Genomic DNA, 24,400 nt, shown 5'->3' with positions numbered 1-24,400 from the left:
CAAAACTCCACAGCTCTGGCATGGGACTTCTGAGGCCTACTTCCGAGGACACCATCGTCAAAGCCTCTTGACTTGACAGGTAATCCAGACGGCAGAGCTCATTAATTCTCTGCTGAGGCAGTGCAGTATGAGTTTGATATCCAGTCCTGCTTGTGTAGGGTGAACAACTCTGTGTTCAATGCTTTATTCTACTGAACTCTGGAAACTCCCTTGACACCAGTTTTTTAAAAATTTACCAAAGTTGCTAAAAACACAGGCTATTCAGTCTGTTCCTGTGTCTCTGATATCAGAGGTCCCATTAACTTCGGCATGATGGAGAGAAGGACATAAAGAGAGGTCACACAATTTTGTAAAAGTATATATACCCTGTCATTGCTTAGTTCTTAATTCAATAGGGTAAGGAGGTGGAACATCAAACACTCTTTAAAAGTCCCTTTACCACATTTGCATGAATTTTATTTCTCTAGGGTAGTAGCATCATGAGAGTTGTCAATCCAAACTCTGTATTAACCATTAATATGTCCCTATAATTCCTAGTTCAAATACACTCCTCCCAATATGCAATGCTGGCCAGGTTTCTCTTCACATTTACCTTGGCCTTTGACCCATCTCTCTAGATACATGTTACTTCTTTAGGTTTTACTCCATTAGTTTCTCTTCCTGCCCTTCCTTCAGTCCTGCTCTGCTCCCCGTTCTCCCCTCTGTGTATCCACAGAATATGTAACGGGCCTTCCCTGTCTCCTCAACTTCACCATGTTAAAGAAGAATGCCTTATCCTACAGGTCAGTGCCCATGTTTCCAAAAATACTGGTATTTCCCATATGTGATAACATTAAACAGGTCACACTCTCTGCAAAGGGTCAGAAAGGATATTTTATGCCAGGTATTCCTGTGAGAGTTGTTTTCTTTACTCATCTCAGGTTTTCAACACATTAAGGTGGCAGAGGTGGAGCAGGGAGGCGGGAAGGAAAGCAGGGCAGGAAACGATGATGCAAAGGACTGTGCAAAGAAAGAATGGTGCTTCATGGGGATATAAGAACATGAGTAAAAGTAAGATTAAGAAGTTAACTCTTCCACAGATCTTACTATGTGGCAGTCACTGTTCTAAGGTCTTTACTTATACTCACTAATCCTCACGTCAGTCCATGAGATTAATTCTGTTATTGGCCCCAGTGAGGAAACTGAGCAGCTAAAAGGCTAAATAACTTGCCCATATCCCACAGTCAGCAGAAGGGCCAGGATTCCAATACAGGTGATCTGGCTCCAGAGATCTTGCTCTTCACCACTGATTTGCTTATTTTAAAGATAACAGAGTTGATTATTTCAATACTGGAGTGCCTGAAAGATAAACTGGTAGTGACTTATGACTAAAATGGTCCCATTCCTTTCTGACTAACATATGAACCCTAATAATTCAAACATATACTAATTTAACTGGTTTTTGATGTTTACTGACAATACAGAAAAATTACTTAAATGTTGTCCAGGAATGATACACATGGAATACATTTTAAAGTATCTGGGCTCAGGTATAGGGTGACCACATGTGCTAGCTTGCTCAGAAAAATCCCAGTTTATACCTGCTGTCCAAGCATGATTATACAGCACTTCCTTTCACTTTCAAAAGCGTCCCATTTTGGACAATAAAGTGTACAGTCATTTCACTTATGCACAACTAGTGTAACTGGCACAAGTTAAGTTGCACAAAATCCAGATCCAATCTCCTTATCGTATTATTTTCAGGTCATTCTTTTTAGCAACTCCAGGAGCTATTGGTCTGTGCCAACCACCACCAATGGCTCACTGTCCAGCATTTATTCCATTATCTCTATTTTTTCTGGTTTCATGGTCCCATTTCCAAGCTTTCTATTTAACAAGAATCTTTCACTTAGCTTTTTCCACCTATAAAATTAATTAGGATTACTGATTAATTCTAAAACTTCTAAAAGACAAAATCAATCCAAAACACCCTCCTTCCCCACCTCAAAATATATATAACTAAAAACTTTCTGTGCATCTAAAGTTACATAAAGTTATCTGTATAAATACTAGTTTATAATCTTATACGCTCACAAAAGGCAGAGTTCTACTGATCTTTTCCTCCCAAACACTTTACAGAATCTGGTACATCATCATGTGAATTTCAAATGATCTTTTATTCATCTTCTGAGAATCAGTATCTGCATACAAACTGAGAAGCGCTGCATCTGGTTAATAATCCTGATTCTTTCATTTCCTCATCCTAAAAATCAGTTGTTTTTACCATTACGAGCTCAGAGGTGCTTTTTCCTATTTCTCTTTTTTCTGCCTCTTCCTACCTTCAAACACTTCATTTCCCTCTAGTCCTTCTGTCAAATTACTGCCTCTCCTCCTCCAGTACTTTCTAGTCTATAATAACCACTCTAATAACATTTCTGTCCTTAAGGATTCCGCTGTCACTTTTTGGAAACAAGCCGCTATTCAGTTGTACTCTCTCACATGCATCTAACAATACCTCCAACTCTGCAATTGCCTTAGTAGGCCTATGCTTTTTCCATATCGCTTTATAATTCTTCTGAAAAATTACTTACTTTTGGTCCTTTTATACAAAATCCTGACCTCCTTACCCCTGGATCAAATTATCCACTCAGATATATAGTCTACTTGGGAAACTCAGCTGGCAAATAACTTCCTAGCTCCTGGGCTTCATTCACCTTATTGCTTATGAAGATCCTCGGGAAACTGACTTACAGAAGGAAGGGAGGAAATTCCTGCCCTCCATCCCTAGATTAGTGTACGTGCCCTGAAGCACTGGATTGCATGGCCTTACTCTTATCTCGGTTCACAGAGCTACAGATGTCGGGAGGGTACCGTCCATCACTAGTTCTGGAAAGCTGATCCATGCCAGTGTGAATTAGTATGAGGGAGACAACAGCCTACAATGTCCTGCTTAGGGATTTAAAAGTTTTGACAACGTTCTCTCTTTTCTGGCCAGCATGGGTTCTTCAGATCTTAGGATTTAAATTTTTCTTGATTATGATACCCAATACAGAACTATATTCATCTTTAATTTCCACTAAATGGCCTCAGCTATCCAAAGACAGGTTTAATCTCACTATGATAATGACATATCATTAAAGGGTTTTCTATAAAAGTAGCTTTGAATGTGTGGTAGTTTTCTGGGAGAAAAAGCTGTAAGGTTTGAAGATCACATTTAGTAGAAAGAAGTGAATTTCATTAAAGATGTAAGGAAAGTAATTACAGCTTCAGAATCATATGGTCAAAGGCAAATTATACATTCCATTCTATAATAATGTTTTAAACAGACATTTATTTCTAATTACCTTTACCTTGTTCCTTCATGAAAATGGTCTTATTTGAGATACGTAGACATCAAGAACAAAACTGAAGTCACTGCAGAGACTCCACTGTATCAGGTATTTTAGATCTACTGAGGTGATTGATACTTAAGATAAGCACGTGTTCACTAGAACGTCTACCAGAATCTGACCAAATCTGAATCACAAAAAGTGAGCATGACTCTGAGTGTCAGCTTTACAATGAGACTCCTCTAGGAATTTCAGCAACCAATTTGTTCTTTGTCTTTTTTGGACAGAGACCGTAGTTACTAAGGCAAAAATCAGTATGCTTGGAGTTAAATGTTCCAACATGCAATTCTACTAGAGTCAAAAACATGCAGCAGCAACACCTCTGGGCAGACGATCAGAATTCAAACTTTAAAACATCAACAAAGATGTTTTAAATCTGGTGAGTAAATCAGACAACTGCATGAACCACAAACACAGATAGGGGACAGAGAAGAAAAAACATAGTTGATCTCAGTTTGGTCTCACTGAAAACATGGTACTTGTTTTTATTTTCGCTTTACATTAGATAGAATAGCAATGTCTAAAAAACATTTTAAAAGGCTAATTTGAAGAATTATTTTTAATTAGATACAAGCAGTAACTCTCACATCAAATTAATTTTTTTTTTGCTTTAACCTTTTACAATTGCAATATTGTACTGAAAGTAAAGCAGAAATATTTAATAGTCTCTTTCAAGGACTCTTTCCTTAGGAAAAAAAAAAAAAACTACAAAATAAGCCCTTAGGTACCAATTTCACACAGGGCACCTAGGTTTTCCAAGGCTCTTATTTCTCTATGCCCTCCCAAATCATAGCCTAGACTCAGAATCACTTGGATAAATGGCCCTTCTGCAATACACAAAAGTTACTGATTTATCAAGAAAGGCTTCAGGCTCTATTTCTACTTCATCTAATACTCCCATGTACGATGTTTAGAGCAACAATAGAAAAAAATCATCCTCCATCAATGAGTCAAAGACAAAAGCAAATGGAACAATTGTAAGCATACAAAGAGGGAAAAGCAAACACATACCTTGGTGGGATGACACTGAGGCATTTCTTAGGAGCCTAACCTCTGCATTCCCGGATTGTGACCGAGACGATAATGAGGCGTTGAGAGGGATGAGCGACCTCACTGTCACCACACATAATTCCAGCCACAATTCGACTTTGCACCTGAGAAGAAGCTCTCAGAACCCATCTCACAGTCATCCCTCCTGGTCAGACATGGTCCTCCTTGGGTAGAGGCTGGAGTGGATTCAGCAACCGGTTTTGCTGAGCCTGAAACCTACACTGCACAAGGTCTGTGTTAACTGAAGACACACGTGGTCCGGGATGCAGAGAGTAAAGACTGAGAGAGACAGAGTTAGAGACAGGATCACATGCAAGCTCAAATTTGAAAGTTAAACATTAGTCTCTGGTTTACTTGTAAAGTCAGTGATACAATCAGAATAGATAAGAAGGTCTGTTTTGCTTCATTGTTTGAATTTGGGTCTGAGGACCCAATAATTCATGATAATGCTCACATTCTTTTGAAACAGTTCCAGAATCCATGGTTGTTAAATTCAGTAAGGGAAGAATTCCATTTGGCTCCACTCATGTTTTCCTCCCTGAGTAGAAATGAGGATTAATAAAAAGCATGGCTGAGTAGAAATCTTATTTGTCTACCAAGGGTGAATGGGGTATTGGCCAATTTGTAAAGGGAGCTAAAATTAAATTCTTAATATAATTTAACATCAATTAAATGCATGTAATGCGAATGACCACCTTGAAAATTAATCTACTTAATAAAGTATAATCAAATTGGTCTGTTCTACAAATGTGACTCTCCTTCCTTTCTAATTAAACACTATTTTATGAAGTTGGACTTCACAGAGGCCTGGAATTTTTTAAAAGATTTGAAGGCATATCTTCAAAATGAGAGGGACTTTGCTATTGCTTATGATAGAAAAATTGGTTTCTTGTCTTAGCAATTGTCAATTAACTTCATAACTCCAGAGAGTTTCAAAGACAGAAAATCAAACTAAAACCAGAAAGGAGAATTATGTAGCAAATATTATGGTTTACACCATTACCAAATCACAGCACTGATGCATTCTGTGATCTATGATGCTGCTAACATGGCTCCTGCCAGGTCCGGCAGTGCCATCTCCAGGTGGGACACCCCAGTAGAGAATCAGTAGACACTCCAGACACACCAGTAAAGTATGAGTGTGCCCACCAGTTTGTTGTTTCTTGTTGACGCAGATGGCAAAGCTCATTTTGCCTTTCTACACCCCAGTCCCAACAATATCAATTTCTATGTATAGTCCTCACGGCCATCATTTTCCAGTCTTTAAAATTTCATCCTCTAATACCCTCCGAATCATCCCTAGTGACTGAGCCCTAAATTAGATGCTGCATTTTAACAGAAGGCATGTGATGGCCAAGAAGAATTGCCTCAAATGAGGTCATGGACACTCTAATTTCACAGTTTGAAAAACAAAAGCACTTCCTTTGTCTTTTACCTCCCAGAGATTTTTTTTTTCTTTACCAGAGATAAAAATCTGACAAAGTGAAAACATAAGCAACTGACCATGTAGAGCCCAACCCTGATTAGCATTTCCCTATTTCTTCAGTGTTTTCACTTTCTGTTTCTTATTTTAAGAAACTGTCTTCTATGACAAATTTTCACAACAGTTGATTACTTTGTTTTCCAGTTTTGGAAAATACAATCGCACATGGCCTCCTGCCCTCCACTGCATAAACATTTATGGGGCATGTCACTAGACACTGAGATCATAAAGATAAACCGTGGCTCCAGCTCTTAGGGAGCTGCACCCAGTGTAGGGGCCGGGGCCGGCTACAGAGAAGTCACATCGTCATTACCATTGGGAATAATAACTAGAGGGCAGCAGTAGGCCCAGGTTCACTGGGAGCACAAAGGAAAGAAACTGGATACAGACTGGAAGAGCAGAGGAAAAGGAATTAGCATAGTTTTTCTAGACAACACAAGCTGTGGCCCAGCCCCATGCTGGCTGTACAGGAAGCATCGGAGCTCAGTGAGGGCCTGGTACCTTCAAGGGCATGGAGAGTTTAAGCTGCCTCCTCCTGTGGAAGAAGTCCAGGAGACAGAGGAAGGAATCCAGAAAAGAGAACTGTGCTGAAGGTGATCAGAAACTAGAGTTTTGAAAAAACATTTTTTTCTTTTTTTGGTATCTATATGAGATGATGAATGTTAACTAAACTTACTGTGGTCATTGTTTCACAATATATGTAAGTCAAGTAATTATGCTGACGCCCTAAACTTATACAATGCAGTATGTCAATTATATCTCAATACAACTGGAAAAAATTATTTAAAAAAATTTTAAATGACATTTTGAAGCTATCACCTTTCCCTTCCTGAGGTCCTCACTGAACTTTAAATGTGTACTGAGGGTTAATCCTTGAAGATACCTACACTTTCCTACATGAGAAAACCTGTCAATGCAAAAAAATTATGTCTGCCAGTGTTAAAATACTCCTTTTCGAAGAACAGACCAACCACACTACTCTAAATGTGCATTCTTCCCCAAGGCCTGAGGAGGAGGGCAGCCCTAAATAAGTGGATGCCAAACATGCCCACAAAAACCTGTGTTTGGTTACACACATGCCATCTGACAGCCTGGGCACAGAGGAACGTTCTGTTGTGATATCACACGTTACACGGAGAACAGTGAGAATAAGGCAGTATGAGAAAATACGATGAGTCCTTCCCATAAAACATAGCACAGAAATGTTAGAATACAAGAGGCCTGAGTTGCTTAAAACCTGTTTCCTCGTGGGAAAAACGAAGCTAGACGCTTTCTGAGGATACTCGGGGCCTCAGATACGCTGCCTGAGGAACAGGCTGTGTGTAATCAAGGCACCACATCAAACCCCAGGTAAGGAGCAGCATCTGTCCAGCCCAGAAATCGCAGACAGCGCTGGCGGGGAGTGTTCGCAGGAGACAGCAGTGTGTGTTTGGCTTTTACATTTCTAACTGTCCTATAAAGATATGCTGCTAATTTGCTACTCAGGACTTCAGCTCACCTTTCTGGAATCTGTTTTCAGTGTGTATAGTTACTGACTAGATAATGTGCAAACAGACCAGATCAGTTGCTTGCTCTAGTTAACTTTCAGCTCAAACATTTTTTGCCTCATGTTATGATTATATTGGTCAGAGATGTACTAGAAGCTTTCACTCCAAGCTCAGAAATACTTCGTTAACGTAAGAAAACATTTTTCCGTGTCTTGGCACAGAAGATTAGGGGCTGCTGGTCTCACGGGCAGACCACACACCTGCACAGGGATCCAAGGAGAGCACAAGGAAATGAGAGCAAACTCCCACTTAGGAAACGAGCCTTGGACTGTGGGTGTGAAGGTCAAAAAAAAAAAAAAAAAAAAAGGATTAATTCCCCCTGTCTTTCTATTAGAGAACAGAATTTCCAACCTCATGTGGGAATTACTGAAAGGCTTCCGTTCCCTCTGCACCTTCCTTGAGAAGTGGCTAAAACTCAGTACTTTCCTGTGCCCTGATTTCATTAAATGCTGATTGCCAACATTTTTCACCTCTGAGAACAGAAATACCCCATTCATACAGGTATCATCTCATAAACCCAAGGTACTCCCAGCCTCTGCCCCACCAGCTTTCTCCCATCATCCCCAAATGCCCAAGCCACAGTTGCTGGCCACCATGGCAATGCCACCTTGAAGTGTCCTGATTAGAGGGAGACAACATAGAATAGCAGCCTCCAACCCAGCAGGCTTTCTAGCTTACCCCTGGGTTAGCCACAGGCTGTTTTTGTATAGAACTTGTCCCACACTCGCTCAAAGCTAATCCCTAGGTCCTGAGGAAACACTCTTAATACTATGAGAGTTCTCTCCAGGTACACAAAATGGTTGTGATAGCTGTAAATATAAAGATATCCTGGATGGAAAAACAGGAGAGGAAATTTTAAATACTAATTTGACCAACATTTTCTTAATTTGTGGGCCAAGAGCCACCTGAAAATGTATGCAAATTTGTACAACACACATGTGTACTTTTCATAGAGATCTAAGGCTTTTATTAGATTTTCAAAGAATTCTATGACTTGAAAAAGCTAAGAACTACATGGTAAAAAAGTAACTCCTCTTATTGTGAAATGTAAAAATACAACTCAGGTTCCCAAGCTAGAAGATCAAGAAAACATAAAATACATCACTTTTTGCTTTCATCTGAGTATCTTTGAGCAGTGAATTCCAAATTAAAAGACAGTATTTGGCATATATGCTGTTTGTGAAAAGTTACCTTGCTACAATAGTTCATCAAATAATTTTGACAATACAATCTGTAATTTGGCTTTAAATAAATTCATTCTAACATCAGAAATAAGATATCCTGGATGTGAAATAGTTTCCCCAAATAGGTACTGATGCAGTAAATGGTTCATTTAATTGAATATTGGCTAAATTTGAGCTCCAATCATACTTGGGCATGTGGAGAATTCTATTCTAGGGGTAGCATAATTCCAAGATGGAAAACCTGTAACTTAATCTCTTTCACCACTTTCCCAAAACAAAAGGGGTGCATTCCAGAATGCCAGCAGCCATGGGCTTAATTGCAGCTGACCAAGTTGAGATGACCTATAAAATCTGCTCTGTTATTAGTAACATTCTTGCCTTCATGGAATTACCAAAATGAATGTGGAGGTCAGGGTTTCATTAGTGTTGAGTTAAAAGTCTTCTCCCCCACCTGTCCTGTATCCTGCTAGTGCACAAAACTGGGAACAACAGACATCTCTTCCACAATTCATTCATTGAACTAATCCCATCTCGCATATAAAATCTTGCAAATAAACATATAGACGTTACCACTACTTCCCTCACCAATTTCTCTGTACATCCAAGCTGAATTATTAGCCCCCCTTTACACCCTCTTTTTGCCCCACGCCTTACTCATACACCAATATATCCACATCACCTAGTACATCTAAGTGCCAAACTGAAACACCTCTAGGTGTTTCCTCTAGGAAGCAAAGCCTGGGTTCTCTCTAGATGCATAAAGATACATAACACATGATTCCCAATGGTCTTGGGCTCCCTCATAAGCTCTTCAAGCACAGAAGCTGCATTTTGTTTAGCTGTGATCCTTCACAGTGCCCTCAAGAGAAGATACTGAATAGATATGTGCTAAGAAAGAAATCAAAAGAAATAAATAGATGAATGAGCTGAATGACAGAGAATCTAGAGGTCTCTATTTCCTCAGTTAAAATTTGTTTATTTTTCTTACACATTTACAACGTTAAAACAGTTACTTGGATAAAGTGTTTAACATACTGTTTTTTCCATCAATCAAATCTGTTCACTAAATGTGCAACTCTCACTCTTCCCTGGCCAATCCTTGGTTTAATTTCCAGAATGCTATTACTGAATTCCTATTTTTGTTTCTCTGTCCTATTCCTTTAAAATATGTGAGCTAAGATCGTTTCCCCAATGTCAATCGGATGGTATATTTGTATACATAATATATAGTGTGACTCATACCCATCACAAACCGAACAGGGCAAAAAACATTAACTAAAGACTTCTGAAAAATCTGGGCGATTCTTCCACTGACTCTTTGTTCCCTTGAAAAGTCATTACGCTGAGATTCAGTATCCTCACTGAAAAATGAGAGGTTGTAACTCGTGCAACCTTTAGTGCCTTTCAGCTTTATGTATTCTAGAGAATAAACTCTCTGCATTTTGCTGTGATAGGCTTACCATACAACTGTTGTGAGAAAGCAGAGCAGGAGTAGAGCTGTTTACATCAGGAGACTGAGTTCTGTGACCCATGGGCCACATCCAGCCCACTGCCCTTTTTAGTACATAAGGTTTTATTATCACACAATCATGTCTGTTGCTTTAACAACTGCTGCGTTTGTGCTATCAATGGCAGAGTTGCAACAGAGATCATATAGCCAGCAAAGCCCAAAATACTGGTCTTTTGCAGAAAATGATAGCCAATCCCAGGTCTTCAAGATGTGCATTGAGGTTTGTGACCTTCTGCCTAAAGATCTCACCTCTCTTCCCCAAATGAAACCTGGAATTTCACCATTAGAGATTTAAAAAAATGTATATATGCTTTGGAAAAGCAAAATGCCTTAAGCGTTAAGCAGATAGTCCTTTAGTAGTAATCAAATGATCCCTACCTGGGACAGTAAAGGAAAATTGAAAAGCCCCAGGAAGCCAAAGCAAATTGAGCAGGCACCCAAAATACATGTGCCTACTTTTCAGTTTTGCCTAGGTCCACCATGGAGAGATGAGTCTCGGGATTCTGATATTGTGATGGGTTTTAATCTAAACCTGCCCCCTCGCCTAGCCCCTCTTTCATGCAAGTATGATAAAACCACCAAAAATTTTTACCTTTACATTTTTACCATTTTTAGGTTCTGATGAAATGATGTGTTTGAATCTCAAAAGCCATTACTCTGAGTAAAGGAACGTGGACACAAAACAATATATAGTGTAACATTCTGTTTATATGACTTCCAAGAATAGGCAATGTATGGTGACAGAAGTCAGAAACTGGCAGGAAGTAAAAGGGACATGAGGAAATTTCTATGGTGTCGGAAATGTTCTGTACTTTATTTTGGATGGGAGTTACATGGGTTAAAAATCAATTAATTGAATACCTAACTTGCGCATTTTACTGTATACTGAGTATACCTCAACTTTAAATTTTATTGAGTGACTATTATCATTGAATAAAGACTTTTTTGTTTGGGGATGTATCTTCAGAAATCTTGGCGATCTTTAGGATCACTGCTCTTATACAAGTTTCCCTCCACAGTAATGGATAAGGGAATGAGGTGACAGAGAAAGGAGGTGGGGGGCGGGGTCTTGACCGCTACACCCACTTTCCTCACAGGACATTCCTGCAGTATGTCAACAGATGTCTCAGTTTAGGGACCTAGTCTTTCATCAAAACTCAAAAGCAGAAAATGAGGAAATAGGTGAAACAGATTTTTTTCCTTAAAATTGTGTGTGTGTTGTTGGACTATTAAAAAACAGAGAAAATATACAACGTGCTTGCGTGTTTCTTGGTAGTCTCTGCTTTGTATTAAATTTGCTCTAATTTTGCACCAATATAAATAGAAGTATTAAATCTAGCACATGTGATATTAATAAAATTTATCTTTCAAAAAATCAAGTTATTAATAAATAATGTTTTAAGCCTGAACAAAAAAATAATAAAGCACCATGGCATTCTTAAACAGGATCTATCATTACTATTAACTGGGCTACCAATCTACAATCATCTGAAAAATAAAAATCAGTTCTGCTTACTGGAAAGGCTGTATTTTTCTAAGAAAAGCTTAAAGACAAATATCTTACTGATGTATTATCCTAGCTTTGGTAGTTTTTTGAAATAAACCAAACTCTACTTAAGAGAAATCAAAGGCACTAAATTAGACAAGAGTGCATCCTTACTATACAGAGTAAGTACCCAAGAGATCATTTAAATAAGCAAAGTTAAAGGACAAAGGGAAATGTGTTATTACAAAATTAGTACAGCTTTGTCTGAACTTATGTTTTGGTTTAAAATCTAGGATTATCTAATTACTTTCATTTACAACTTAATAATAGAGAAAAAGGCAATTTAAGGGTTAGAAGAGGCCCAAAAGGTCAACTAATGAAAGACTTTCATTACCCTAATGAAGAAACTGGACATGTAACTGGGTTCAGTCTGACCCTCATCATTTAACCCCAAGGACATATTAAGAGGTCTCCTCCCTGCCTGGTCGCACACACCAGCAACCGTGGCGACACATGCTGTCCCAACCCCTCAGACTGCTGCTTCTGCTGAAAATACTCTTCCCACTCTCATTCCTCCTCCTAACTCACGCTCATTCTCTACGGCTTAATGTAACTATGACTCCTCCTAGGTCCTCTCCTCAACCCCTTTCTCACCCTCACCAATTTGAGCCCAGTGTTAGTTACACCTTCTCAGCTTTCCCAGAGCACTTTATGCATTTTTCCTCAATCATTCTTTCAACCATTCAAATGTTGAATGTCCACTCTGGGCCAGTGGGCTAATGCTGGGAATACCGAGAGAGAGAGAGAGAGAGAGAGAGAGAGAGAGACAGACAGACAGACAGACAGAGAGAAGTGGTTTCTGCCCTCAAGGAGCTGCACTTCAGATGCAGCTGAAATGCCTAACAGTCCATCTATTCTCACTGAAGGACTATTAATCATTTTTGCAGAATCTGACAGAGTATATGACACACAGAGGCTCAATAAATGGTTGCTCAATTTCACTTTTATTGTAAAAATCGAGTTTATATTCTTCTTGTTCTAATGAGTGAAATGACTCTTAAGCAAAACTGAATCATTAAAACAATGGAGGGTATATTTACCTTCTATTAATTGTCCATGCTGCTCTCAGTTTTATGTGTCAAGGCATTGCATTTACAGTTGCCAGTTTTGATTTTTATTAATTATTCTTTACTTCATAGCATATTACCAGGAGTTTATGTTATCATATGACGAAAGGCTAATTTAGCAGATTCTGGGAAAGCATCTGGGAAAGGCAGTACATAAGGTCAAAACAGTATATTCCCTAACAGAACACTAACCCAAGATTTCTAATGCTTCTAGGGTCAAAAATAATAGCAAGTTATGAAAATATCATCATCTATTAAATGGGAATATCACCTTCACTATTATCTAATGAATTAACTGTTCATTTACTTGGTAAGCATAGGTGTACAAGTCCAGGGGACGACTTTTAGTCTTGACCTTATCAGTCATTTAGCTATCCTGATATGGTTGTCCACTCATTCTTAACCTAATGCCTTGGCTTCCAGAATTCTCCTGCCCTTCTGGTCTCCATCCAAGACTCCCAAAGCTCTGCCTTTCCCTAAATGGCACTGCCCCTCAGGTTTCCATCTTTGCTCCACTGCTGTCTCTATATACTCTATTTTCTCCTGCCAGAGCTCATCCAGTCCCAGTTCTAACTCTCTCTCAAATGCTGAAGTCTCCCATGAATAAACAGCTTACAACTTTCAACCTTGATCTCTTTCCCAAGCTTTCAATGTGTATAGCCAACTATCAGCTGGGTATATACACTTAGCTCAAAATTTCATAGGCTAAACTTCTCCCTATCTACAATCCAGTCATCCACAAGAATTCTCAATTTCAGTTAATAACATTCCAAAACAAAAACCCAAGTTTTTTTTCCTGGTCCCCAGTATGTATTTAGTCACCAAATTATACCAACTTCACCGCTTGTTTTCTCCACAGACTCCATCACTCCCTTCCATCCATATTTGAATGACTCCATTCCAGGCTCTCATTATGAACAACAGCATTAGCCTTCCAAATTATTTCTCTTCCCTGCAGTCATGGTACTCCTTAAAACCATCTTTTGACTTCAGAGAAATAAAGACATTGGGGGATCCTGGAACAGAATAAGCAAACAGCTATAAGATCACAATTTTTACTTTATGGATTTTAATTCAATAGCTCTAAAACCAGATTAAAATTATCTGAATTGGATTTGAGAAGGGTGGCAGTGGGGAGTGGAAGAGACAGAAGAGAGACTAAATCAGGGTAAAATTTGATTAACTGAAGAGAGTTCCTTCTTAAGACACATTAAAAGGCCCTCTGAGTAGCAAAGTACTTTCATAAACTCAAAAAAGAATTGGTGCTAATTTTTTTTTGACTCACACAATTAGAACTTTTTAAGGGTCTGGATAAGAGCAGTATCATGTTTACTTAGGGCTGGTATAATTGAAATCAGCTTCACTTGGGCTTATTCTCAGCAATGACTCATGTTGCTTTAGCTGGTGTTGACTCACTGCCCCCACAAAGGATGACACAGCTTTAAACAGGCAGAGCCTGGCCTGCTTTTTCCAATTACACGCTTCCAACAACTGAAGATGTGGGAGTCCTCTGGAGTGGAGCTTTCTGCAACTAAGCACAATTTTGATTTTACACAAACAGTTGCCAAGTCAACCTTGTAATCACTGAGCTTTATAAATGAGGAGGAGAGAACTGAAGCTGTGGTATGTTAAAAATCACAGGAGCCAGGCATCCTCTGTTTTTTCCAAAACAGAATCTGCGGAAACTTAAAGTCAGCTCTTTTCCCATTTAATTGCTTACTCTATTGAGGTCATCAAATGTTTTTCTTTAAGATGCCAATGAAAAGTTGCAGCAAGTGTGTTTTCCAGACTCTCCAAGTTACATCTGGTGAGATAACGTGCAGGGGGAGTTGTAACAGTGTTTGAAAGGAAGCTAGGAAATGTCGTTCTCATAATAGTCACCACCTTTTCTCCAGTTCTAGGCCCTTAATGTCCTCCAATCAGGGAGCCAGTTTTTCCCTCCTCCGTGTTTTCCCTGCTGTTGGCCTGACTGCTCCCAGAACAGGGATTCATGTCCATGCTGTGGGCCTAAGTGGGTAACCTGGTAATGCAAGCAGGTGACGACGGGCCAGCAGAACAAATTCAGAGCCTGGCTCAACAAGTTGGTTATTCCTTATGAGGCTTTCAGCAAGACACTTTTCCATACTTTGCTTCCCAGCTGTACCACAGAGATTAGTCCTCACTCGTTACACGTCTTTCATGATGCTTCGTTCCTATTAGTAACACTCTGAACAACCTGGCTGGTTAAGAATAGTTAGAGATGTCTGAAGACATGCGGTTAGCAGAGGAGCCCAGCCCACAATGTTTCTATGTAACTGAAATGACTGCCCAGTCTCTGTAGTTCCGGTGTCCCAAGAACCAAAGTTTATCAAAATGAATACCTGGGAAAATGAACACAAGTGCCCACACAGCCTGGAAGCCACTCTGATTCTGACCTCTCCAGAAGATTCAAGTCCAGACTACAGTGGGCCCTGGATTTGTTTTCTAAAGAGAAATCCTTGAAGCCCAATTGAGGTTCAGTGTCATCCAAGGCTCGAAGGCCACTGACAGCTAAGGGCTGCTGTGTTCAGGCTCACAGGAGACCAGGGACAGCTGGGGTCGGGGCGGGACAGCACGCACAACCTATCTTAACTCAGCCTCAGTTTCTGAGCAACATTTGGAACATAACTGGTCTTCACAAAGGCATGGTCCCTGACCTGCTGGTCCCTTCCAAATCAAGATGAGGTGAAAACTTGACTGAGTATTAGGAGAGAAAAGAAGAAAACCTCATTAATTGTCATGGAGCACTGCTTCTCAACCTGCATTAAGAATTGTTATGTTATAAGCCATGTGCAAGGAACAAAGTGAAAAATATGGTTTTAACCACAAGTATCTTAGTAGTTAAAGAAAGCAATTAATAAAACTAAAATGAAAAATTCTAAGAACACGAACCTAAGAGTTAAAGGATTAAAAATTACCCTCCCCTACAACTGCCTAAAAAGAGCCCTAGGAAGATGATTTCCTATAACTGATAGGCTCTCACTTTCTTGGTCAAACTGAATGACTTCTGAAGCTCATTTTATCGATTTTAAAATATCGTTACCCAAATATGACTGCAAAAAGGGTAAGAATATAGCATTTAAATTTAAAATATACTATTACTTCAAATGGTAACAAAATTTCTCAAACTATTTATATCCATTCATATTTAGCTCACTCCATGCTAACTGCATTAAAACAGAATAGACATGATTGCAAAAGAAAAGACTAAATCAAAACAGTATAATGCCTACGATGTGAAAGTTTGTACTGCTGGTCGCTGAGGGGAATGTGATAACCCTATCCCTGCTCTCAACAAACCTATAACCAAACTGAGGCAGAAAAACACTAAATCCATAATATACTAAATAATGGTTCAAGATTGAAATAACAGGATAAAAGCACCAGATTTGGAAGGGCTGTCATTCCTTTGCTGTGTGATCTTGGGCTATTTCTTGGTGCCTCAGTTTCTTCCTGCGTCACTGGATTGTGCTAAGGATTAAATGAGATAGTGCAAGTCAACCTCCATAAGCTGTCAATAAAAGGACGCCATTTTTTTTAAGAGAACTGACACAAGATAGTGTGTGATTTAATTATCAAAAGATCATCATTGTTACAGCAGGTGAAAACTCTTTGGTTAACTATTGCCAAGGAAATCTTCCGAAAGGAAGTTTCGTCCTTCCTTCTTGAACTACATTTATTCTCTTTTGTTTTGCTTTTCATCTCCTGCCACTTAAATATGGGTTTAGTCCCAACCACTGACCTGTTAACTTTGGCTACTGTGTGAATTTTTCAGAATGGTATAAAGGTAGGGAAATGTGGGGAGGAAAGAGATCAAATATCATATTATTAGTTATAATGTCATTTTAGTATGTTTACCATTTTTCCTAAACACCTGTCAGGTTTCTCTACAGATCTATAAAAATTTAAATCCACTGATGGGCCTCTGTGTAAAGACAAATGCACTGTCCAGTGTTTCCAAAATGAATTTTCATAAATGAACACTCAACAGGAAACTTCAAAGGAATTCTTTTTCTTATATATTACAGATATACAAAAGCAAGTTTTGTGGCTGACCACAAAATTTAACATAAAGATTCATCTCTTATATGTAAAAGATAATCAGCACCACAACATAGAATTACTAAAACGGTACAAATAAATCTCAAGTATTTGACAATTTGAAAACTACAACCTACTACTCTGTCTTTGGTTCCAGCTTCTCCTTCCATCCTTGGTACTGTGTGTATGCCGCCGTCACCTACTCATGAAGGGGTGAGGAACGAATGTACAGGCTAATTCGTTTTACAGAGTAACGTGGAACACCCTGGCTGGTTTGCAAGTTGACATTAGTATATGTTCTCCTACACTTGGGACTACTTTGCACTTGATGCCTGTCAAATAGATAGTTTTATCTGTAATACTCATTTATTTAGGACTGACCTAACACATTTGATACTCAAAAGAATGTGTCATAAACCACAGAAATTTAAGAAGATGATATGTAGTAAAACAATCTACTACTTTCTTTAGTTTCCACTTTAGAAGCTTTTGGACACATTAACATTTCTGATGCACATCCCCTAATAATCACAAAGAAATGGATACATGAAATTTCATGTCATGAAAGAACAACACGTTATACAAAACTCACTAATTCAAGTAAGCATAACATAGCAAGAAATTCTGTTAATTCTTACTGTCTTGATGACAGTCCTTTAGAAAAGGTTCTTTTCTGCACTATTTAAAGATACACTTGACTTAATATCTTCATCCAAAGAAGCTTTAAAAGCAAAACAAAGTCTGTTGCTTAAATGGATAATTTTTATTTCCAAACTTTTCTTCTAAGAAACATTTTATTTCCTTCCTTTTCTTTGCTATATAACATTTTACTTTTATTCTTTGCTGGAACCAGTATCTAGAGACCATAGACAGAGAAACCAGAGAATGGAAATGACTTCAAAAATGAAACAGTTTGGTTTAAGGATGAAATGAGAAGAAATTTTGATTCTATGCAAATTTGAATGTTTACTTTAGTTATGACTTACTTGCAAATGTTCAAGTCACATCCCACGAACACTGGCAAGGGGAAAACGTTTCCCATCAGATGCTACTAGTTCTGTGAGAACAGAAAGACAGCCCAGGTAACAAGCTCCAGCCAAAGTGGGATCTAACAACTACCATCTCTGAATACAGCAATTAATTTAGTAGCTTTCCGATTATTTTCTATTAAGCCTGTAAAAATTTGCTTTCAAAAAACTATGGACTTTGAAAATTACGGAATTTATCTTTATAAGTTTCATGAACTCAGATCAGATAAAACTAAACCATTTTATTGCACTTTGTGGCAAAAGTGTGAAAAGAACAGTAGGTTAAATGGCCAACTTTTTAAAGGCAAAAGTAAAAATGAAAAAATGAGAGAATACTGAATGTGGACTTTACAGCATGTAAAATAAGTCAAACGCAGAAGGAAGTAATGAGAAAAATTAAAAAATCACTATTAGAACATCACTGTAATAAACGTTATTAGCAAGATCCATATGGATGCTAAAATCAGTGGAGGAAAGTTTGAAGAAAAACAGGATGTTAGTACAGTTGAAAAGTACCTCTCCCAAGATATTTATTAATTGTGCAAGAGAAAGTAGCAGCTTCACAGTAGGGAAACCTGGCAGACACCACCTTAACCAGGTGGTCAGAGGTAACATCAACATTAATGAAACAGTAACATCACATCTCGACCCCCAATATGATACACAGAGACATAATTCTGCGGAATTCTCACCCAAAATGCATAACTTCAGTCTAACCATGACAAGACATCAGACCAATACAAATTGAGGGACTTCCTATGAAACAACCAATTGATACTCCAAAAGTGTACCAAAGTGTCACAAAAGACAACAGACTGGCAACAGATTGTAGGAGGTTTGGGAGTTATGACTAAATTCAATGTGGGATCCCAGAGTCAAGTCTACTACAGAAAATTTCCAATTCCAGTGGAAAACCTGGTGAAATCAGAATAAAGTCTATAGTTCAGTTAATCATATTGTGCCAGAGTTAAATTTTTGGTTTCAATAATGGAACGCAGTTCTGCAAGATGTTAACATTAGGGGAAACTGGGGAAGGTTAAAGGGGAACTTTCTGCACTACTCCTCCAAGTTTTCTAAGTCTAAAACTAAATCAAAATAAAAAGTTAAGGGAATGTTATCATCTTCGTCCACATGAAAATGATTCTACAACACTCTAAGTTCCCTGAATTTTTTCAGATACATTAAGGATTAATGATCAGGGAGAACTGAGGTTAAAAATGGACAGAGCAACTGGCCAAACGTTTGGCCAAACAGGCTCAGAGGAAATGCGCCAGATGTTTTCCAAAAGCCCCGCACATGGAGGCACCTACAATCAGCAGGGACCTCACTGTAAAAAGAAACCAGAGACATCAACTCTGGTTTCAACTATCACATAAAGAATGATCTATAAATACCTTATTCTCTCCTAAGAATCCTATTTTCATTATTCTTTCTGAATCCTCTAGAAAAGCAGACCTAATATGCCCCAGAATCTGGTGGGCCTGTGTCTGTAAGCTCATAAAGACCTACATTAATGCTTAACTGAATAAGAGTTGGCACCTTTAAATCAATGTCTTTTTGATTAATTAATTTCAATCCAGTAATGTACCAATAAACATGTCACTAAATGTTGCTAACTTTAGTCTTTTCCACAAATAAAATATTTACTTTCTATTCATCATTAATTCTATTTTAATCAACTTATTCCTATTATAATAAATCATTATGCTATCAGGAAACAATATGCCCTTGACAAAAGTTTTAACATTGCTGTAGAATGAGAATTCCCAGGGTAACCTTGGTGAGATTCTACATTTGTTTTTGAGGAACAGCTGCTCTTTTCCTCCTCTATTTTGGTCCTTTCTCAGGAAGTTTATGGTATATTGAGATAAACATCAGAAACACTCATGACCATTTCATACTATTCCTTCGCCAAAATATTTTTATACATAGGAAATCGTTGAAAAACAAGCTCCACCTTCAGCTACCTTTCATTTTGTAAGTGTAGTCATTTTGAACATATGTTAACATTTTCACTCTGGATTCTGACTGAGGGTCTAGAAGCTTAGCCTCTCTGAAAATCACATGATTCCAAAGACAATTCCAACCATTTGCTGTAACGAAAGTGAGAATTTATAATCCTTCATTCTCTTTTATCCTTACAACAGAATGTAAATATAGAATGTTTGTGAAACAAGGAATTGCCTTCTCTCCTTCCAACAAATGCTTAGTACTCTTGAGTCTTTTTCCTGCATGAGTAAGTTTGGGGGATAGGTACCAAAAATATTTTACTCCTCTTTACATCAACTGTGATTAAAAGCAACAGTAGTAATAATACAGCTAACAATTGTCAGGTGCTTCCTTGGTGTCAGACACTAGTCTAAGCAGCTGAAGCAGACTGTGCAAAGTCACGTGGTAGGAAATGGGGTAGGAGATGAGCAGAGTCTGGCAGTCTGATCCCAAGCCTGAGTAACTGGCAAGTACACTTTACATTGGCTACTACTCATTTTAATAAAATAAAACGGGCAGGCCCTCAAAGAAACTGAATGGACACCCAGCTTCAGTGTGGAAGAACAGGGAGAAGCGTGTAGCCATAATAGCTTCAGCCAGTGAAGGCCTGAGTTGCTGGATACTTTGATAGCTACATTTTTTTTTAATGGGAAGCTGAAGGCCAGATTTATATCTGAAGCCTCTTGATTTTGAAATGTCGCCACTTATTTCAAGCTTTTTTCTATAAGTTCTATTGGTCCAAAATGTAAAGGGTCACATTCCTAAGGCAGGGTCTTCATCTCATTCATCTTTGTATCACTAATGCCCATTACATTTCTGGCACATAGTAGGTACAAACAGGTTAATTTCTGCTGTTCAGAATCCTTCCAATTTATTTTGGCCATTTTGTAATCTTGGTAGGGATTCGTTAACTTATTAAGTTACTACAGTGACCAGACACTGCTCCAGGCACTGGGGATACAACAGTGAAGAAAAGAGAACAGTGAAGAGAGAAAGAGATACTATTTTAGTGGGAAAAATAGGCCAAAAAATAAAGATAAAAGCACATAAAGTAAATGAAGTGGAGGTTTGGAAAATAAGGAGATGGTTTGCTTTGAACTGAAACTATGCTACCCAGAACTAAAGAACGACGACACTTAGAAAGTCAAATAAAATTGTCCATGCTTCCTAGTGCCACACTGGCCACTGCTCCACAAATACATTACACATATGCAAGCAATTTAAAGGAAAGGGTATTCTTGAAAGAGAGAGTGCTCTCTTCATAAGTAGAACAATATGGTCTTGCTCCTTGGCTTGAAAGGATGTATTGATCAGGAGTTAGTGAGTCAAAGGTTAATAACTCAGGCCTGATTATTTCTGTTATCAGACTCATGATTGATGGTGTCCTCTGGCTCCCTGTAAACACAGGAACCCCTTTTGATTGCTGTTACTGGGAACCAAGGAATTAAGCTATTCTCTCATGATTTAGTTGCAGGGGGCAGTGGTCTACCTCCTGCATCAGAGGGTGAGTGGCACAAAGGATCATGCACCTAAAATGCAAACTTGGGGCAACATAAATCTGATTGGCAACTGTATGGTGAAACACCAACTATGACAGGCAATGCTTTTGCTCTCATATGTTATTACTGCACAAGACCACATGCTGAGTTAATGGAACTTCTCCAGTCTGCTTTGGAAAGGGATGTAATTTCGGATAGCCCAAATGGCACAATCTGGCTCTTGCTCCTCGACAGCTGCAGGGAACCACAGACAGAACAGCTACCCCAGGACCACCTAAAAATGCATGAACCTGGCCCTTGCTTCTCATCAAATTACTTATATGTTTAGTTACTCATAATATGAGTAATTATACTCAAGAATTATGTTTAGGAAAGAAAACACCCTAAAGGCAAATGCAAGTCTGTACCTTCAAGCAACCTCTAAAATAATGTGCCAGAAGAAAAATGTTATTTGCTCACTGTCTTTTTATAAAAATTAGATTTCACTCAACCTGTTCTTTTTGGAAGAAATAATATTTTCTTTGTTAGCCAAGTCCAACACAGATCTCATGCCAGTGCAGTCTGTGCTTCTCACGGATGCTAGCCAGGAGGATATTCCTTGAAATAAAATCACAATCTGTTGAAAACCTTGCAAGTCAATTAAATTAGGAAACAAGTAATCCTTATCACATAACTAAAGTAAAAGTAGAAGAAAAAAATTACTGAAAATAAACATGCAGAAAAGCATACCAAACTCCACACTCGTAAAGAAAACCGTTCATCAATGGATCCATGGCAGATAAACAGTCACATTTAAACTAATAAAACTTCCCCGAATACGTGTCGGATACCAAACTATCTCACTATCCTTAATATTTTCGTCCACCCACAGGAACTTCCTAAGGGTCTAACATTTTCAGTTTAGTTAACAGAAGTCTCACATGAACACTCATAGAGCAATTTAACACAAGTCCTTGATTCATTAAATCTAAAATGCATAGTGAGAAACTTACAGATCTCGTCTGACCCAAAAGAAAATTATAATTGTATTTATAGAGTCAACATTAGCAATAACACAACATTAGCAATGACACCAATGTACTTACACAATTGAAAGGTTTTTTTAAATCTAGAAATAAAATTGTTTTTAAAAGTCTACTGAGATTTTCTTTTTGGAGAATCTCTACGTCTGTGTTTTAACTCGTGTCTAATGCAGTTACTAAAGTTCTTCATAGTTTGCGGATCTAAGATAACGTATTTTACATTTATTTTCCATTTTCTGCTGCTGTTTCATTTTAAATGACTTTTAAAAAAAAATTCTCCAATAGTTCAATCAGTGAATTTGGCAGAAATGAGGCAAATGCCTATTAGCAAGCTGTATCAAAAACACAACTCTGCCGCTAAACACTGCTAGCCAAGTCTCTAGCCATCCTCCTCGGAGCCTGGGTGGGTTTCCCACTTCCAACCAAAGACAACACAAAGAAAGGGAGGCTCACTCACTGAGTCCACCAAAACTTGAAACAACAATCAAGTAATGCTGGTCCAATGCTCTGGCGGAAAACCCAGCAGCATATGAACCCCCAAGCCCAGGAAACCTCTGCCCCTTCGGCGCGGCTCGGTACCTGCTGCCCGGGTGGCTAGCGGCAGCCCGGGGTGCGCAGCGCGGCTCGGAGCTGGGCGGCTGGGGGCGAGCGTACGAGTGGTAGGCGGTCAGCACCACGCCGCCCAAGTCCTCCACTTCCATCGTCAGCCGCGCATGTCTCCGCTCCGGCCCGAGAACAAAGGCGGGGACCAGCATGGGCCAACGCACCGGACCGACCACGGTGGGGAGGCTCGGCCCGTCCCGCTCGGGGGCTCCTCCCGCTGCTGTCAGGGGCGCAGGCACGCGCCCCGCCGGCCGGGCAGCCTGATTAGCATAGATTTAAATACACGCCCACGAGCCCCTTGGAGGGGGGGGCGAGTAGGGGTGCAGGGAGGGTGGGGAGGGGAGAGGGAGGGGTGCGATCCCTGTTTCTAGGTAACTGGAAACCAGCAGCGATCCTTAGGGGCTCGGGCTTGCTGCTCTCATAAAGTTTTTCTTGCTTTGTTTCTTTTCCTTTTCCTTTTCTCACCCCCACCCCCACCCCTTCAAACGGGAGGCTTATCCTGAGGCCAGGAACATTTCCTGCTTGGCAGCACGAAGCGAGAGAAAGAAACCCTGCCCGGGGAGCCCCGGCTGGGAAGCAGAGGGGCCAGGTCAAACAAGAGTGGTCTGAGGAAAAAAGGAAGAAAATGTGACACTCTCTCACTTAAAGCATCCACATCAAAAATGGAAGAACTGGATTACGTTGCTGTTTACTTAGCCAAGTTACAAAAACTTGATTTCCTTTCAGGCAGGTAATTCCCTCTTAAAACAAGCAGAATCCTCACCCTCAGTGCCACAGAACCAGACTCTTACCTCACTCTACATCCCCTTCCTCCTCCCAATCCTGATCAAATTAGCAGATATGCTTTCAGCTGGTCTGAAAATTAGACTTGATTATCATGGGCAAAATGCATGTTACTCCCCGAGGTCTTCACTGAGGAGGGGACGGGGTCTGGCAGGGAGGCCCAGTCAGAAATTTGGGGTCTGATGTCTTTACCTATATCAGACTAATGGCACAAATGAAAAGTCAACATCCTTGTAACCCAGTTTAAAGGAGAAGCAGAAGATGCTACAGAGAGGCCCCCCGGACAGGGGTTTTACCTGTGGTCTCTTACACTCCCGTGGGAGCATGTGGACTAGAAAGAGGACTCAGTTCACCCCTTACTGAGGGGTGAACTGGATCCTGCTACTTAACTTCTCACTATCTGTTTTTGTATCTGTGAAAATTTTCATGGGATCAAAAGCACCAAGTGAATCGCTAGTTCTCAAGAAATGCTGGTTCCCTCTGCGGCTTCCTTCACATTCTTCAAGAAGGGAGACATTTGTTTTCACTGCACTTTCAGAGATTGGGAAAGCAAAAAAAAAAATCATCCAAAATGCTTTTTGAAAATGTTTTGTTGGCTAAAGGGGTGGGATAATAAGGACTAACATTTACCAACATACTTTCTTGTCATGTGCTGGATCCTG

The 24,400-nt window shown here is 39.3% G+C and overlaps 1 protein-coding gene across 2 annotated transcripts in view; it reads right to left on the bottom strand.

Moving 5' to 3' along the window:
- The window catches only part of ARHGAP28 (Rho GTPase activating protein 28), a 141,229-nt gene extending 118,070 nt beyond the window's left edge, over positions 1–23,159 (bottom strand). For both annotated transcript variants that reach the window (XM_010992230.3, XM_064481599.1), the window contains exon 1: positions 22,932–23,159. In XM_010992230.3, coding sequence (XP_010990532.3) covers positions 22,932–23,107 — 176 coding nt within the window. In that variant the 5' untranslated portion in view covers positions 23,108–23,159. The remainder of the gene's footprint in view (positions 1–22,931) is intronic.
- Between the last annotated feature and the right edge of the window lie 1,241 nt (positions 23,160–24,400).

The sequence above is a fragment of the Camelus dromedarius genome, chromosome 32, assembly GCF_036321535.1.
Source record: "Camelus dromedarius isolate mCamDro1 chromosome 32, mCamDro1.pat, whole genome shotgun sequence".
Taxonomy (NCBI): Eukaryota; Metazoa; Chordata; class Mammalia; order Artiodactyla; family Camelidae; genus Camelus; species Camelus dromedarius.
The sequence above is the reverse complement of the archived record's forward strand: the minus strand, read 5'-3'. Positions and strand labels throughout refer to the sequence as shown.